Genomic DNA, 18,327 nt, shown 5'->3' with positions numbered 1-18,327 from the left:
AATAACTTTATTATTGCCTCTAGGGCATATTTCCTTCAGTCTCCCACTTGCACTAGAGTCAATAATCTAGATTACATAGTAATGATTCTAACACCCATGGAGCCTTGGTGCTGATCATGTTTTGCTCGTGGAAGAGGCTTAGTCAACGGGTCTGCAATATTCAGATCCGTATGTATCTTGCAAATCTCTATGTCTCCCACCTGGACTAAATCCCGGATGGAATTGAAGCGTCTCTTGATGTGCTTGGTTCTCTTGTGAAATCTGGATTCCTTTGCCAAGGTAATTGCACCAGTATTGTCACAAAAGATTTTCATTGGACCCGATGCACTAGGTATGACACCTAGATCGGATATGAACTCCTTCATCCAGACTCCTTCATTTGCTGCTTTCGAAGCAGCTATGTACTCCGCTTCACATGTAGATCCCGCTACAACGCTTTGTTTAGAACTGCACCAACTTACAGCCCCACCGTTTAATGTAAACACGTATCCGGTTTGCGATTTAGAATCGTCCGGATCAGTGTCAAAGCTTGCATCAATGTAACCTTTTACGATGAGTTCTTTTTCACCTCCATATATGAGAAACATATCCTTAGTCCTTTTCAGGTATTTCAGGATGTTCTTGACCGCTGTCCAGTGATCCACTCCTGGATTACTTTGGTACCTCCCTGCTAGACTTATAGCAAGGCACACATCAGGTCTGGTAGACAGCATTGCATACATGATAGATCCTATGGCTGATGCATAGGGAACATCTTTCATATTCTCTCTATCTTCTGCAGTGGTCGGGCATTGAGTCTTACTCAACTTCACACCTTGTAACACAGGCAAGAACCCTTTCTTTGCTTGATCCATTTTGAACTTCTTCAAAATTTTGTCAAGGTATGTGGTTTGTGAAAGTCCAATTAAGCGTCTTGATCTATCTCTATAGATCTTAATGCCTACTATGTAAGCAGGTTCACCGAGGTCTTTCATAGAAAAACTTTTATCTAAGTATCCCTTTATGCTATCCAGAAATTCTACATCATTTCCAATTAGTAATATGTCATCCACATATAATATCAGAAATGCTACAGAGCTCCCACTCACTTTCTTGTAAATACAGGCTTCTCCAAAAGTCTGTATAAAACCAAATGCTTTGATCACGCTATCAAAACGTTTATTCCAACTCCGAGAGGCTTGCACCAGTCCATAAATGGATCGCTGGAGCTTGCACACTTTGTTAGCTCCCTTTGGATCGACAAAACCTTCTGGTTGCATCATATACAACTCTTCTTCCAGAAATCCATTCAGGAATGCAGTTTTGACATCCATCTGCCAAATTTCATAATCATAAAATGCGGCAATTGCTAACATGATTCGGACAGACTTAAGCATCGCTACGGGTGAGAAGGTCTCATCGTAGTCAATCCCTTGAACTTGATGAAAACCTTTTGCGACAAGTCGAGCTTTGTAGACAGTAATATTACCGTCAGCGTCAGTCTTCTTCTTGAAGATCCATTTATTCTCAATTGCTTGCCGATCATCGGGCAAGTCAACCAAAGTCCATACTTTGTTCTCATACATGGATCCCATCTCAGATTTCATGGCTTCAAGCCACTTTGCGGAATCTGGGCTTACTATCGCTTCTTCATAGTTCGTAGGTTCATCATGATCTAGTAGCATGACTTCCAGAACAGGATTACCGTACCACTCTGGCGCGGATCTTACTCTGGTTGATCTACGAGGTTTAGTAGTATCTTGTTCTGAAGTTTCATGATCATCATCATTAGCTTCCTCGCTAACTGGTGTAGGTGTCGCAGAAACAGTATTCTGTGATGTACTACTTTCCAATAAGGGAGTAGGTACAGTTACCTCGTCAAGTTCTACTTTCCTCCCACTCACTTCTTTCGAGAGAAACTCCTTCTCCAGAAAGTTACCGAATTTAGCAGCAAAAGTCTTGCCTTCGGATCTGTGATAGAAGGTGTATCCAATAGTTTCCTTTGGATATCCTATGAAGACACATTTCTCCGGTTTGGGTTCGAGCTTATCAGGTTGAAGCTTTTTCACATAAGCATGGCAGCCCCAAACTTTTAGAAACGACAACTTTGATTTCTTGCCAAACCACAGTTCATAAGGCGTCATCTCAACGGATTTTGATGGTGCCCTATTTAACGTGAATGCAGCTGTCTCTAGAGCGTATCCCCAAAACGATAGCGGTAAATCAGTAAGAGACATCATAGATTGCACCATATCTAGTAAAGTACGATTACGATGTTCGGACACACCATTACGCTGTGGTGTTCCGGGTGGCGTGAGTTGCGAAACTATTCCACAATTTTTCAAATGTACACCAAACTCGTAACTCAAATATTCTCCTCCACGATCAGATCGTAGAAACTTTATTTTCTTGTTACGATGATTTTCCACTTCACTCTGAAATTCTTTGAACTTTTCAAATGTTTCAGACTTATGTTTCATTAAGTAGATATACCCGTATCTGCTTAAATCATCTGTGAAGGTGAGAAAATAACGATATCCGCCACGAGCTTCAATATTCATCGGACCACATACATCTGTATGTATGATTTCCAACAAATCTGTTGCTCTCTCCATAGTACCGGAGAACGGTGTTTTAGTCATCTTGCCCATGAGGCACGGTTCGCAAGTACCAAGCGATTCATAATCAAGTGGTTCCAAAAGCCCATCAGTATGGAGTTTCTTCATGCGCTTTACACCGATATGACCTAAACGACAGTGCCACAAATAAGTTGCACTATCATTATCAACTCTGCATCTTTTGGCTTCAACATTATGAATATGTGTATCATTACTCTCGAGATTCAATAAGAATAGACCACTCTTTAAGGGTGCATGACCATAAAAGATATTACTCATATAAATAGAACAACCATTATTCTCTGATTTAAATGAATAACCGTCTCGCATTAAACAAGATCCAGATATAATGTTCATGCTTAACGCTGGCACCAAATAACAATTATTTAGGTCTAATACTAATCCCGAAGGTAGATGTAGAGGTAGCGTGCCGACCGCGATCACATCGACTTTGGAACCGTTCCCCACGCGCACCACCTCGTCCTTAGCCAATCTTCGCTTAATCCGTAGTTCCTGTTTCGAGTTGCAAATATTAGCAACAGAACCAGTATCAAATACCCACGTGCTACTGCGAGCATTGGTAAGGTACACATCAATAACATGTATATCACATATACCTTTGTTCACCTTGCCATCCTTCTTATCCGCCAAATACTTGGGGCAGTTCCGCTTCCAGTGACCAGTCTGCTTGCAATAGAAGCACTCAGTTTCAGGCTTAGGTCCAGGTTTGGGTTTCTTCTCTTGAGTAGCAACTTGCTTGCCGTTCTTTTTGAAGTTCCCCTTCTTCTTCCCTTTGCCCTTTTTCTTGAAACTAGTGGTCTTGTTGACCATCAACACTTGATGCTCCTTCTTGATTTCTACCTCCGCAGCTTTTAGCATCGCGAAGAGCTCGGGAATAGTCTTGTTCATCCCTTGCATATTATAGTTCATCACGAAGCTCTTATAGCTTGGTGGCAGTGATTGGAGAATTCTGTCAATGACGCAATCATCTGGAAGATTAACTCCCAATTGAATCAAGTGATTATTATACCTAGACATTTTGAGTATATGCTCACTGACAGAACTGTTCTCCTCCATCTTGCAGCTATAGAACTTATTGGAGACTTCATATCTCTCAATCCGGGCATTTGCTTGAAATATTAACTTCAACTCTTGGAACATCTCATATGCTCCATGACGTTCAAAACGTCGTTGAAGTCCCGATTCTAAGCCGTAAAGCATGGCACACTGAACTATCGAGTAGTCATCAGCTTTGCTCTGCCAGACGTTCATAACATCTGGTGTTGCTCCAGCAGCAGACCTGGCACCCAGCGGTGCTTCCAGGACGTAATTCTTCTGTGCAACAATGAGGATAATCCTCAAGTTACGGACCCAATCCGTGTAATTGCTATCATCATCTTTCAACTTTGCTTTCTCAAGGAACGCATTAAAATTCAACGGAACAACAGCACGAGCCATCTATCTACAATCAACATAAACAAGCAAGATACTATCAGGGACTAAGTTCATGATAAATTTAGGTTCAATTAATCATATTACTTAAGAACTCCCACTTAGATAGACATCCCTCTAATCCTCTAAGTGATCACGTGATCCAAATCAACTAAACCATGTCCGATCATCACGTGAGATGGAGCGGTTTCATTGGTGAACATCTTTATGTTGATCATATCTACTATATGATTCACGCTCGACCTTTCGGTCTCCATGTTCCGAGGCCATATCTGTATATGCTTGGCTCGTCAAGTTTAACCCGAGTATTCCGCGTGTGCAACTATTTTGCACCCGTTGTATTTGAACGTAGAACCTATCACACCCGATCATCACGTGGTGTCTCAGCACGAAGAACTTTCGCAATGGTGCATACTCAGGGAGAACACTACTTGATAATTTAGTGAGAGATCATCTTATAATGCTACCGTCAATCAAAGCAAGATAAGATGCTTAAAAGATAAACATCACATGCAATCAATATAAGTGATATGATATGGCCATCATCATCTTGTGCTTGTGATCTCCATCTCCGAAGCACCGTCGTGATCACCATCGTCATCAGCGTGACACCTTGATCTCCATCGTAGCATCGTTGTCGTCTCGCCAAGCTTATGCTTCCACGACTATCGCTACCGTTTAGTGATAAAGTAAAGCATTACATCGCGATTGCATTGCATACAATAAAGCGACAACCATATGGCTCCTGCCAGTTGCCGATAACTTGGTTACAAAACATGATCATCTCATACAATAAAATTCAGCATCATGCCTTGACCATATCACATCACAACATGCCCTGCAAAAACAAGTTAGATGTCCTCTACTTTGTTGTTGCAAGTTTTACGTGGCTGCTACGGGCTTAAGTAAGAACTAATCTCACCTACGCATCAAAACAACAACGATAGTTTGTCAATTTGACTCTGTTTTAACCTTCGCAAGGACCGGGCGTAGCCATACTCGGTTCATCTAAAGTTGGAGAGACAGTCGCCCGCAAGCCACCTATGTGCAAAGCACGACGGGGGAACCGGTCTCGCGTGAGCGTACGCGTAATGTTGGTCCGGATCGTCTCGTCCAACAATCCCGCTGAACCAAAGTATGACATGCTGGTAGGCAGTATGACTTATATCGCCCACAACTCACTTGTGTTCTACTCGTGCATATAACATCAACATATAAAACCTAGGCTCTGATACCACTGTTGGGTTTCGTAGTAATTTCAAAAAATTTCCTACGCACACGCAAGATCATGTGATGCATAGCAACGAGAGGGGAGAGTATGATCTACATACCTAGTAGATCGACAACGGAAGCGTTTGGTTGATGTAGTCGTACGTCTTCACGATCCGACCGATCAAGCACCGAAACTACGGCACCTCCGAGTTCTAGCACACATTCAGCTCGATGACGATCCCCGGACTCCGATCCAGCAAAGTGTTGGGGAAGAGTTCCGTCAGCACGACGGCGTGGTGACGATCTTGACGTGCTACTGCTGTAGGGCTTCGCCTAAGCACCGCTACAATATTATCAAGGACTATGGTGGCTGGGGGCGCCGCACATGGCTAAGTAATAGATCACGTGGATCAACTTGTGTGTCTCTGGGGTGCCCCTGCCTCTGTATATAAAGGACTAAGGGGGGAGGCTGGCCGGCCAAGGAGGGTGCGCCAGGAGAGTCCTACTCCCTTTGGGAGTAGGATTCCCCCCCCCCATCCTAGTTGGAATAGGATTCGCGGAGGGGGAAAAGAGAGAGAGGGGGGGGGGGCGGCCACCTCTCCTTGTCCTAATAGGACTAGGGGAGGGGGGAGGCGCGCGGCCCATCTTGGGCTGCCCCTTCTCTTTTCCACTAAAGCCCACTAAGGCCCATATAGCTCCCGGGGGGTTCCGGTAACCTCCCGGTACTCCGGTAAAATCCCGATTTCACCCGGAACATTTCCGATATCCAAACATAGGCTTCCAATATATCAATATTTATGTCTCGACCATTTCGAGACTCCTCGTCATGTCCGTGATCACATCCGGGACTCCGAACAACCTTCAGTACATCAAAATGCATAAACTCATAATATAACTGTCATCGTAACCTTAAGCGTGCGGACCCTACGGGTTCGAGAACAATGTAGACATGACTGAGACACGTCTCCGGTTAATAACCAATAGCGGGACCTGGATGCCCATATTGGCTCCTACATATTCTACGAAGATCTTTATCGGTCAGACCGCATAACAACATACGTCGTTCTCTTTGTCATCGGTATGTTACTTGCCCGAGATTCGATCGTCGGTATTCCAAATACCTAGTTCAATCTCGTTACCGGCAAGTCTCTTTACTCGTTCTTAATACATCATCCCGCAACTAACTTATTAGTTGCAATGCTTGCAAGGCTTAAGTGATGTGCATTACCGAGAGGGCCCAGACATACCTCTCCGATAATTGGAGTGACAAATCCTAATCTCGAAATACGCCAACCCAACATGTACCTTTGGAGACACCTGTAGTACTCCTTTATAATCACCTAGTTACGTTGTGACGTTTGGTAGTACCCAAAGTGTTCCTCCGGTAAACGGGAGTTGCATAATCTCATAGTTATAGGAACATGTATAAGTCATGAAGAAAGCAATAGCAACATACTAAACGATCGGGTGCTAAGCTAATGGAATGGGTCATGTCAATCAGATCATTCTCTTAATGATGTGATCCCGTTAATCAAATAACAACTCATTGTTCATGGTTAGGAAACATAACCATCTTTGATTAACGAGCTAGTCAAGTAGAGGCATACTAGTCGACACTTTGTTTGTCTATGTATTCACACATGTATTATGTTTCCGGTTAATACAATTCTAGCATGAATACTAAACATTTATCATGATTATAAGGAAATAAATAATAACTTTATTATTGCCTCTAGGGCATATTTCCTTCACCCACACCTCGTTCTTATCCCAACCGAGGAAGCTCTCGACCACACGTCTTTTTCTCCCTATACATTACACTTGACCACAAACCACTTCGGCCAATCTCTTGAATCTCGTCGGCGCTACAGGCCATGGGTGCGCCGCTCGCGGTAGCGTTCACCGACATTGCAATCGAGGAATCTCGCCGGGGCGCTGCAACTGGGGTAGTTGATGCTGTAACCGGCGGGCTGCTGCAATCTAGTGCGTGACAGTGGCTGCTGTCGCCGACGTTGCAACTGCACGGCTTGCTGGCGCACCAATGGCGGGAGCGGCCGCAGCGTCGGCACCGTCGGCCGTTGGCTGCGGTTGGGGTTGTCGAGCAAGTCGATGCAACGCCGCCGGTGTTGCGGAGGAGGAGCGCGCAATCCCTGGATCTCGTCGGCGGCGAGGGATGTTTCCACGCAGCGTGCGAAATGTCGGTGGAGTGACGGACCTGCAGTGCAACACGCCGGTGGACAGGGTAGAGCTACAATGCCCGACGACGGAGCTGCAGTGCAACGGTCGGTCCGCTGATGAGGGGGGTGCGGCTGCTGCGGTTCAGCTGGCTGCGTTGACCGATCGAAGGGTTCGGGAGCAACAGATCCGACGGCCCAGGTGAAGTAATCAGTTGCTTGATTTGTAGCAATGGCCTAATTATTTCTCCCACCCCGCTAGTGATTTCGCCGAATCGGCCGAACCGACGCGTCCCACTCCCACCCCGCTAACCGTGCTCAGGCGACACGTGACAGCACGTGACGCAAATCTCATCCTGCTCACTCCACTCCAACTCACCCGACAGAAAGAGGGGAACAGAAAGCCCTAAATCTTCCCCGCTCTTCCCCTCCGTCTCTTCCCCCTGCCGTGGCGGCGCGGCGGCGCGATTCCTTGGCTGCCCGGCGGCCGCGGCTCACGGGACCAGCGGCCAGGGGATCAGCGACGGCAGGGCTCGGCTCCCTCCTCTCCTCTCCCTCCTAATCAAGGTAAGAAACGGAGATCTGCTACCCGCGTACTACATGGTCGTAGAATGTTTTCCTAGCTGTGGGTGGATCGATGTCGCCGTCCACATGATTCCGGATTTTTGTTTTGTTTTACATCAACATGGTCTTGGAATGTATCTTGCTGCGCATACGATTGTTGATGGGAGTTGTTTCGCTTGTGCGATGTAGAATTTTTTTTATAGCGTACGCGCATTGTAGATGCCAAGAGGATGGTTGGGAGGAAAAAGATGACTAGGGGAGCTGCTGTTTTCGGGGCTCTCGCTGCTATGTCTTTAAGCTATGGCTGTAATTGTTCGTTCGGCTATGATAAGGAAGAGGAGACCACACGGTGAATCTGGGATAGAAATGGAGGATAGGTTGAAATCATTAGCCACTGTGCTAAACTGAGATATGATTGTAGTCTGGTACAATTCAAGAAACTACTTGGCTTCATTTTTTGCTCTCCGATTCGGGGGCATTACTTATGTTGCTTAAAAACATAATGATGTCTATCTCTCCATTTGTAAATCACAGCAATAAGAAACTGAAAAACCTGATTAGACCCTTATATATAAGAGTTAAGGGCGTAGTTAGACAATCAGGGATTCTGTTAGCAACTCTCTCCTCAGATGCGCAGCTACGTCCCATCTCTGTTCGATGACCACATTGGCCATGACTAGGGTTTGTTTTCTCCACTCATTTTAGGGAATTTTCTCTCCTCGTGTGTTTTACAGTGCTCTGTGCCAACACGTGAGACTGCAACTGTTGGGTGAGTGATTGGTCTATAGCACTGTCCTCATCTGTTCACATGGCATATTTGATGGACTGAGCTTTATATGCACTGCACTTTTTGGTATGCGTAGCATGTGATGTATGTATCACTTTATATCATGTGTGTACTCTTTGTCTCCCATTGTAGAATTCACAATTCAGAAAAATAAAGAGTGAGGGATTTAAATTAAAATTTGAAAAAATGAAGCTAGGTTGCAATTTTTGTACTACCTTGGGCGAGATGGTAGTGCTGCGGTGTGGATTTACAGCTGTCAGTCAGCCAACCATTGGCAGGATGCGCGGGCTGGCGCCTAGCGGTGAGATGTTGCTTGCGGTGGATCTGGGAACATGGCCACACATAGTGGGGACATACGCTGCCTCTTCGAGCCCGCGTGTCATGATCGTCTTGCATGCTCAAGTGTTGCTACAACGTGGTGCGTGAATTCAAAATAGCTTTTTCGTACAAGTTGCAGCCCCCCTCCCCTGCCTTTGTGCCTAACACAAGCCTGTCTGAACTCTTCCAGAGTTGCCGGCGACCTCTTCCCTGTCATCCTCCTTCCTAAATTCCTTTTCCTGTGAGCCATCAAATCCAAAGCTTTCCTTTCAGGCCGTTTAGGTGTGGAGTACTAGTCTGATCCATCTTGCTCAGTCTGTACTTGTGCACAAGATCAATCTTTGCGGGGTCTTGTACTATGAATGCATATAATAAGACTTGGCTATTACCTTTGATCGTTAATCAACCAATTTTCAATGTGCACATGTGTCCACCCATGTTTAATTGTAGTGGTTGCTGTTACTCTGTAATCCTATGTTGCAATACTTGGTATTTGGCCATGCGGGTGCTTGAGGGATGATAGTTCCTTTATCCCATGGATGACAATTGGCACAAAGTTATACTAATTGTTACCATTTTTAATTCTCAGCAGGGTAAGCATTTTAAAGCATCAATGTATTGCCAGCTATTCTTTTTGAACTTTTGTTTGTTTATCTGCAACTGTTTTCATACCAATATCAAATATTATGTGTAAAATTTGCTCGTTTCGACTTGGTGTTGTACAAATGGGAAGTCATTGTCCAATCTTAGTTCTGTCGTCGTACATATTCAAACAGCAAACAACAAGTCTATCAGTTCCTACTAATAGGTCCTTTTTGCTTAACTCATTCGTCGTCCTATGCTCCTTGAAGTTGTCTTAGCTCAAAGCCATTTGTAGCGTAAAAATGGCTGAACTGTTTGTGTATAAAATTTTCAGTTGGCATAATGTCAGTTATACTAATTGTTACCATTTTTAATTGTCAGTAGGGTAATCATTTTAAAGCATCAATGCATTACCAGCTATTCTGAACTTTTGGTTGTTTACTTGCAACTGTGTTTGTACCACCAATCCACCATCAATTATTATGTATTAAATTTGCCATTTTTCTGACTTGATATTATACAAATGGGAAGTTATTGTCTAATCTTAGTTCTGTTGTCGCACATATTCAAACAGCAAGCAACAAACATATATTTGCTTCCTACTAATAGGTCCTTTTGGCTTAACTCATTCTCCATGCTACGCTCCTTGAAGTTGGCTTAGCTCTGAGCCATTTGTAGCCTAAAAATGGTTGAACTGTTTGTGTATAAAACTTTCAATAGTAAGTATTACTCTATCTGAATCCAGAAAAATGTTGTTTTTGATTTTTCATGCTGTCTAATACACAAGCTTTAAGATACTTTGCTGCCATAGCTTATAATTTTTATTTTTTAGGGTACCATAGCTTATAAATTAGGAAAGAAAATAATACCATGGAAGCATTGTGTCGAATACTAATGCCATTTTTGGATGGGCAATCTCAATATTACAAAAGTACAATTATTTGTCATGATTATGCTATTAATTTTGCATGTCTTTAATTGTAATCTGATGAACAATCAGACTTAATTTTTTTTCTAGATCTGCCGGTAATACTTCACTATCTGCATTTCACAAATAACAGTTTAAGTTCTTTATGAATTCTACACTCAAGGCACTGAATGATTTTTTTTTCCAGCTTTCTCTGAAGTATGGCTTGTGGACTAGTGTAGACCTGTAGACAAAGACACAAAGGAATTGCTGGCATAAGTCTTCATTTGAGAAAGATCAGTTGGCAGCTTACAATGGCTGGAAATCAGCAGCCGGCTTCAGTTGTGTTGGATTATGCAGCAGTCCTCGACGCCAAACCCTTGCGCACACTGACCCCCATGTTCCCTGCACCGCTTGGGATGCACACTTTCACCCCTAAAAGCTCATCTTCAGCTGTCTGTGTCACCCCATTTGGACCATATGCTGGAGGTACCGAACAGGGAATGCCTGGTGGTGTTCCGCCAATGTTAACATCACTGTCCGCTCCTGCAGATCCCAACCAGGTGCAGCCATATACGGCTCATATGAATGGAACTTCTAATGCTAATGGTACTACAAACAACACAGTGGTTACCCCTGTGTTGCAAACTCCTCCAGCACCCACTATACAGGAATCTGGTAAGAAGAAGAGGGGGAGACCCAGGCGTGTGCAAGATACCACTACTGTTCCTTCGGTTCCTCCAGTTCAACCGGTTCCAACGGTTCCTCCAGTTCAACCGGTTCCAACGGTTCCTACAGTTCATTTGGTTCCTTCAGTTCCTTCAGCTCCTCCAGAAGTTAATAATATTGTTCTCCAGACACCTCCTTCAGCCGTCACACAGGAATCTGGTAAGAGGAAGAGGGGACGACCAAAGCGTGTGCCAGATGTTTCTGTCTTACCAACTCCATTGCCTGCAGCAGATGGTACACCTATTTTACAGACACCTCCTGCATCTAGTGTACATGAATCTGTTACAAAGAAAAGGGGGCGGCGACCCAAGCTTGTGCAGGATAGTCCAGATACTTCAACTCCTCCAGTTCATTCAAAAGAGAGTAAGCCCTTTATGCAGACTCCTTCTGCAGTCACCTTATTGGAGGGTGGTAAGAGGAAGAGAGGGCGGCCGAAGTGTGTGCCTGATAGTTCAGTGACTCCTTCAAGTCATTCTGGCCTTTCAGTAGATGTTGACAGTGGTGACACATCAAAACGTGGCCGGCCTAAAAAAATTGACACAAGCCTGTTGCACCTACCGTCTTTGTTTTCAGACGATCCCAGGGAGTCCTCAGATAATGTGCTTATGATGTTTGATGCACTGCGACGACGGCTCATGCAGTTGGATGAGGTGAAGCAAGTAGCAAAGCAGCAGCAAAACTTGAAGGCTGGGAGTATCATGATGAACGCTGAACTTCGCCTCAATAAGAACAAGAGGATTGGAGAGGTTCCAGGTGTCGAGGTTGGTGACATGTTCTACTTCAGAATTGAGATGTGCCTGGTAGGGTTAAATAGTCAGAGCATGGCAGGGATAGATTATATGTCTGCTAAGTTTGGTAACGAGGAGGACCCCGTGGCCATTAGTATTGTGTCAGCTGGTGTGTATGAGGATGCCGAAGATGATGATCCAGATGTTCTGGTTTACAGTGGACATGGCATGTCTGGTAAGGATGACCAAAAGCTTGAGAGAGGTAATCTTGCACTGGAGAGGAGTTTGCATAGGGGTAATCCCATTAGAGTCGTTCGCACTGTGAAAGACTTGACTTGTTCAACTGGTAAGATATACATATATGATGGCCTTTACCAGATCAGAGAAGCCTGGGTGGAGAAAGGGAAATCTGGTTTCAATATGTTTAAACACAAGTTGCTCAGAGAACCTGGACAACCTGATGGCATTGCAGTGTGGAAGAAGACTGAAAAATGGAGGGAAAATCCATCCTCTAGAGATCGTGTTATATTGCACGACATATCATACGGTGTGGAAAGTAAGCCTATCTGCCTTGTAAATGAGGTTGACGATGAGAAAGGTCCTAGCCACTTCACCTATACAACTAAACTTAATTACATGAATTCCCCAAGCTCAATGAGAAAGATGCAAGGCTGCAAATGCACAAGCGTATGTCTACCCGGTGATAACAACTGTTCTTGCACGCATCGAAATGCTGGTGACCTTCCTTACAGTGCTTCAGGCATACTTGTTAGTCGGATGCCTATGTTATACGAGTGCAATGATTCATGCACTTGTTTACATAATTGCCGGAACCGGGTTGTACAAAAAGGTATCCAGATCCACTTTGAAGTGTTTAAGACGGGAGATCGAGGTTGGGGCCTGCGTAGTTGGGATCCAATCCGAGCAGGCACATTTATCTGTGAATATGCAGGTGTAATTGTTGACAAGAATGCTCTTGATGCAGAAGATGATTATATCTTTGAGACCCCTCCTTCGGAGCAGAACTTAAGATGGAACTATGCACCAGAATTACTGGGTGAACCTAGTCTTTCTGACTTAAACGAATCATCTAAGCAGTTGCCAATAATTATTAGTGCAAAACATACTGGTAACATAGCTCGCTTCATGAACCACAGCTGCTCACCTAATGTTTTTTGGCAACCAGTTCTATATGACCATGGTGATGAGGGATATCCACACATCGCCTTCTTTGCAATTAAGCATATTCCTCCAATGACAGAGCTTACATATGATTATGGTCAGAGCCAAGGTAATTCTGGGTGTCGGAGGACTAAAAGTTGCTTATGTTGGTCTCGCAAGTGCAGGGGTTCCTTTGGCTAAATAATCAACCTTTAAGGGATGATTTGCCAGTTGAAGGTTAGTGATTTCTGATTATTTTTTCCTTTCTGTACATTACTTTTCCAAAAGATGTCATATTTTCATTTTATTGGTGTTATCTATTGGAGTTTCAAGGGTGTGATGTTTTCTGAGATGTTGATAGATGCAAATATTCCAGTAGAGCATTGCTCGTTTGCACTCCTTTACAAAGTCAGGAGTCACAGTATATAAACGGGGCATATGCAGTATTAATGTTAACTGCATTGGCTTGGAATCTGAAAGGTAGCAAGAAAGATGTGCCAGTGGGATCCCTTCATGTCTAAACACCGCAGTGTCGGTCAGAAATTGTTTAAACACCGTAGTGAGAAAATACTGAACATGTTGAACACCATATACACTCTGGCACACCAGTCTCCATGCCTACCAAGAACCAGGATAAATAGCTCACCTGTGCTCGAGCACCGTTTTGGATATCCGATAATGTTGTTTTATGCCACATATGGGTTATTTTCAGAACACTTCTCCCTCTCTTGATTTTGAAACACCGAGCTTATTTTAGTTATGATGAAATTTGCATAAGGCTCAACACAGCAACTGCTGAAACTGTTTGTTGCTCATCCGCCTGTAGAAGCTGTTAATTGTACGTGTGGGTCGTTTTCTGATGACTTTATCTTTGATGAACAGAAGCAGCTGATGGTCGTGGCATTATGAGTGAGGTGTTCCAGCCACAACTGGAAGAACTTGCTGCCCCTCTCTAACCGGGGTTGGAATGCGCAGTAGAGTACAAAGGACTAGATGTTGTAATAAAGGGCCATCTATGTTTCTATGGTGTTGTTAGCTGTAGTTGAGTGCTCCGGGGTTTAAAACCAACCAGTGGAATTTTATGCATTGTCATTGCAAAGATGTTTCGAGCCGCAGTGAATCTATCGTTTTCGATTTGTAATCCTAGCGGATCAAATGCACCCTGTTATTGCCGTGGAGAGCAAATGAACGGCAAAATTCATAATGATCCAGCTGGGATTGCCCATGCTCGTGCGTGAGGTAAAAAAGATGGGGGCAGACGGCAGGGAGAGCGCCGGCCCCCCTATTTTTATTTTATGATTTGGTGAATGGATTTGATGGTTGATTGCGTAGATTTGGCGCTTTCGGTTTTTCAAGTGTTTCTTTTTTCTTCTCTCGTGTTCTTGTTCTTCCCCTATTCTTTCGAAACTTTCCTTTTCTGTTCTTGATCAGATTTCTTGTGGAGGATGGTGCTCCTGCTCCTATGAATAGGCTCGCTGGGATTTTCGGCTTTGCTGTGTAATTTGGTGCCTTTTACGTGTTTGTTGGTTTGACTACAAGAACTGAATCTTTTTTTCAAGTTGGTCCATTCGGTATATATGTGTATTTCAAATGATTTGGAGCTCATTTGCATGTAAATGGTGATCTGTGACATGTTTAAAAAAAATGAAGTGTTTGAAATGATTGAGCCCGTAACTCTGGCTCCTTGTAGAGTAGATAGCTTAGAGAGCAAAAGAAACCATGTATAGAAACTCTTAGCAAAAATACTGTCCTAATTTATTCGGAGGAGTATGGCCTAATTTACGGGCTCAGATGTGTCAGCTTTAGGCCTGAGAGAGAGCGTGAGATTGACTGCATGGACACTTGATTATCTCTCCACCCATAGAAAAGCTAATACTTTTTTTTCCTATGAAATATTAATTCATTTGTATCTTATGAAAAAAAATCTATTTTTGAATCTTTTTACATATTTGGATTTCCGATGTTGAGATATTTGAAACAATATTTGAATATATTTTAAATAATTTTAGAATTCATGAAACATATTTCACTTATTTCTAAAAAACAGGTTTCGCTCGTCTCTTTAAAACCGGGTGTTGAATATATTCCAAACACTGATTTCACTTGTTTCAAAACGCTGATTTCACTCATTTGGAAACACTTTCACTTATTTCAGAAGACTTGTTTCACCCAATTCAATTTTTTTATCATTTCCAAAAATAATGATTTCACTTGTTTAAAGCAACATATTTCACTCATTTCAAATAACACAATTCAATATTTTTCTAAATCATCGATTTCATTAGTTCAAAAATACTTATTCCACACAACTAAAAAAGTTACTAATTTCAAAGAGGCGATTTCACTCATTTCACACAATTCAGAAAAATGTTTTCACTCATTTCAAACAACTGATTTCAGTCAAATCGAAAAACAGATTTCACTCATTCCAAAAGACTTATTTCACTCATTTAAAAAATATATTAATTTGCTCATACAGAAGAAAAAAAAATCTGATTTCAACAATTTCAGAAAACATATTTCACTTGTTTCAAAAGACTTATTTCACTCATCATTTCAAAACACAAATTTTACTAGTTTGAATATCTGGCTTCATCCATTTCAAAAGCACATTCCACTCATTTCAAACAATGATTTAACTTCAGGAAAATAAATTCTCTCATTGAAAAACTTATTTCACTCATTTAATTTTTTTACAATTTCACTTGCACAGAAAAATCTGTCATGGGTGTGTGGTGCGTTGCATGGTGGAGTGGGTCTATGTTATTTGCTCTAGACCTCTGCCAAAGCCGCCTGCACAAAAAGTGGTCAACATGCATGGGAAAGAATGACTATACAATCATGTATACGTACTATGATACACGCATACAGCGAAGGCGTTTGCATGCACTCGGATCTTCAAGGGAAACAACCGCGGTAGAGGCACGGACCTCCCGTGCACGTAGGAATCTCTTTTCTTGAGGAATCTGTTTTCGACAAATGAGTTCAGCATAGTTGTGCTGGATTCGTGCATGCAACCTTCCAAGAAACGACTCGATAAAATTTTGTTGAGCCATTACATTGGAAAGAAAATTATTTTTATTCAATCATGCGGGATAGTGGAGATATCCATACATTTGGACGTAAGATAAGCAGTAGATAATAGATAATTAACACGATCTGTCGCTGCAAAAAAGCGATTAATCAATTAAGGTAAAATAGCAAAAAAGGAGAGCAAATTGACCGGCTCCAGCTGACCGAGCCTCAATGGATCACTTCCCGATCATGGCGAGCAGCGCGTTCCTGTAATGTCCGTGGGTGTTCTTGGCGACGGCGTCCACGAGCTTGTCCCCGTGCTGTTTCAGGTAGGCCTCCTTGATCTCCTCCATGTCGGCGTCGGACCGGGACACGACGACGCGGGTCAGCGCCGCCTTGGCCTGCTTGTCCGCCCCCTCCTTGAACGCCCCGTCGATCACCTCGCCGAAGTACCTGGCCGGCGACTCGAGGCACCTCACGGCCTCCCGCAGGCACGGCGCCTCGCCGCCGAACTCCTCCTCCAGCGGCTTGCCGTGGAGCTCCCTGTACAGCCTGAAGGTCGCCCGGAGCTGCGGCTTGCTCCTGGTGGCGAGCACCCGCACCACGAGCTCGCTCTGGGCCGCCTTGGCTCCGGCACCGGAGAGCGCCGCGGCCTCCTCCTTGGCGAGCTCCTCGTCGACGCGCGGGCCCTCGTAGCGGTAGGCGGTGACGAGCCCGAGCAGCAGGCGGTTGGCGGCGGCGTCCTTGACGCGGTACGCGACGTCCTCCTCGAGGGAGCGGTGGTAGAGCGCGTGGTAGGCGCGGCGGGCGCCGAGGAGCTCGTCGGCGGCGCGCGTGCAGGCGAGCTCGACGAGGACGGCCACCGGGTGGTGCTTCTTGTGCAGCGCGCGGTGCGCCCAGCGCGCGTCGCGCTCCCACGGGTGCATCGCCCACAGCACCATGAGGGTCTTGAACCGGGCGAACTCCGTCTTGAGGTGCCGCACGTAGTCGTCGGAGCAGCGCTCGATCGCCCCCGCCCCCGCCCCCGCCGCCGCCGGCGCGAAGAAGCCCGGGAAGCCCCTGCGGAACTGCGCCCGCTTCTCCGGCTGCTTCCTCCACCGCCCCAGCGCCGACACCAGCGCCGTCTCCTCCACGCCCAGACCTCCCATCCCTGCAGCCGACGTTCCATGGAGCATCCGAAACCCAAAGTGAGCGAACGATCAAGAAGAAGAAGAGAACACCTTTCAGTTTCAGTGCAGTGGTTAATAATTTGGTTCGCCGTACGTACCTGAGAAGGCCTTGGTGAGTCCCTGGTGCTCGTCGGCCATGGTGGCCTCCTTGACGATGCTCTGCTGCTGCTGCTGCTCTCTCCTGGGTGGCCTCGAACGCAGGGGCGACGGCGACGACGGTGGAGCTGCTGCTGCTGCTGCTGCAGTGCTGCCGTTACTGCTCGGCTGTGCTGCAAGAAACTGCTGCATCGGGCTGGCCTTTATACCAGAGGACGCACGCAGGTGTCCACCATCCAGGCATGGCCCAAATGCTTGTTAATTTATACTACTAGAGTACTAATACTATACCGCCTTGCCCATCGAATCGATCCTGCAACGTCTCTCGTGCATGCATGCATGTTACTCTACGTACCAACTTGATTACAATTCAATCCAGATAGAGGGTAACGTTGCAGGAGATTACTAGCTGATTGCCGTTCCGCGCCATCTCATTCAGACCCTGACCTGCCATGTGTCGCTAATAGAAAAACAACCCGAGGAAATCGCATTCATGGTGTGCATGATGGCCACTCGTGCTGCACGTTTCCTTGCACAGTAAGCAAGGAACGACGACAGATGGGCAGACAGGTGTGGGCATGCACGATCGATGAGTTAATCAGTTCAACGTCCCGGCTAAATTTATTGGCAACACATGGGACTGCCGTTCATTAGGAAAGCAATCCAGCGCTGGCATGTGTCCACCTGGCTAATAAAAATGAAGAAGAAGAAGAAGAAATCACAATGTCCGTTTTTCCCTTTCTCTCATCTCTCATTACTTTTTGCGGGTACTCTCATCTCTCATTTAGATCAATAGTGTGGTTAGATCTCAGTCGACTGAGACTTAACCAAGTCTA

At 44.8% G+C, this 18,327-nt stretch overlaps 2 protein-coding genes across 2 annotated transcripts; one reads left to right on the top strand and one right to left on the bottom strand.

The window, feature by feature from the left end:
- The first annotated feature begins 7,805 nt into the window (after nucleotides 1-7,805).
- Nucleotides 7,806-14,422, top strand: LOC119284655 (histone-lysine N-methyltransferase, H3 lysine-9 specific SUVH1-like). The gene is made up of 3 exons (XM_037563807.1): nucleotides 7,806-8,002; nucleotides 10,802-13,448; nucleotides 14,094-14,422. Exon 2 carries the CDS (start codon nucleotides 10,908-10,910, stop codon nucleotides 13,410-13,412), a length of 2,505 nt encoding a protein of 834 aa, XP_037419704.1. The 5' UTR covers nucleotides 7,806-8,002; nucleotides 10,802-10,907; the 3' UTR covers nucleotides 13,413-13,448; nucleotides 14,094-14,422.
- A 1,881-nt stretch (nucleotides 14,423-16,303) lies between these two features.
- On the bottom strand, nucleotides 16,304-17,716 carry LOC119288551 (annexin D4-like). Its single transcript, XM_037568150.1, has 2 exons — nucleotides 17,494-17,716; nucleotides 16,304-17,376 (listed from the first exon to the last, which is right to left on the bottom strand). Exons 1-2 carry the CDS (start codon nucleotides 17,681-17,683, stop codon nucleotides 16,463-16,465), a joined length of 1,104 nt encoding a protein of 367 aa, XP_037424047.1. The 5' UTR covers nucleotides 17,684-17,716; the 3' UTR covers nucleotides 16,304-16,462.
- Nucleotides 17,717-18,327: the final 611 nt, after the last annotated feature.

This window comes from Triticum dicoccoides, chromosome 4A, assembly GCF_002162155.2.
Source record: "Triticum dicoccoides isolate Atlit2015 ecotype Zavitan chromosome 4A, WEW_v2.0, whole genome shotgun sequence".
Classification (NCBI taxonomy): domain Eukaryota; kingdom Viridiplantae; phylum Streptophyta; class Magnoliopsida; order Poales; family Poaceae; genus Triticum; species Triticum dicoccoides.
Note: the sequence above shows the minus strand (reverse complement) of the source record. Positions and strands in the feature narration are given on the sequence as shown.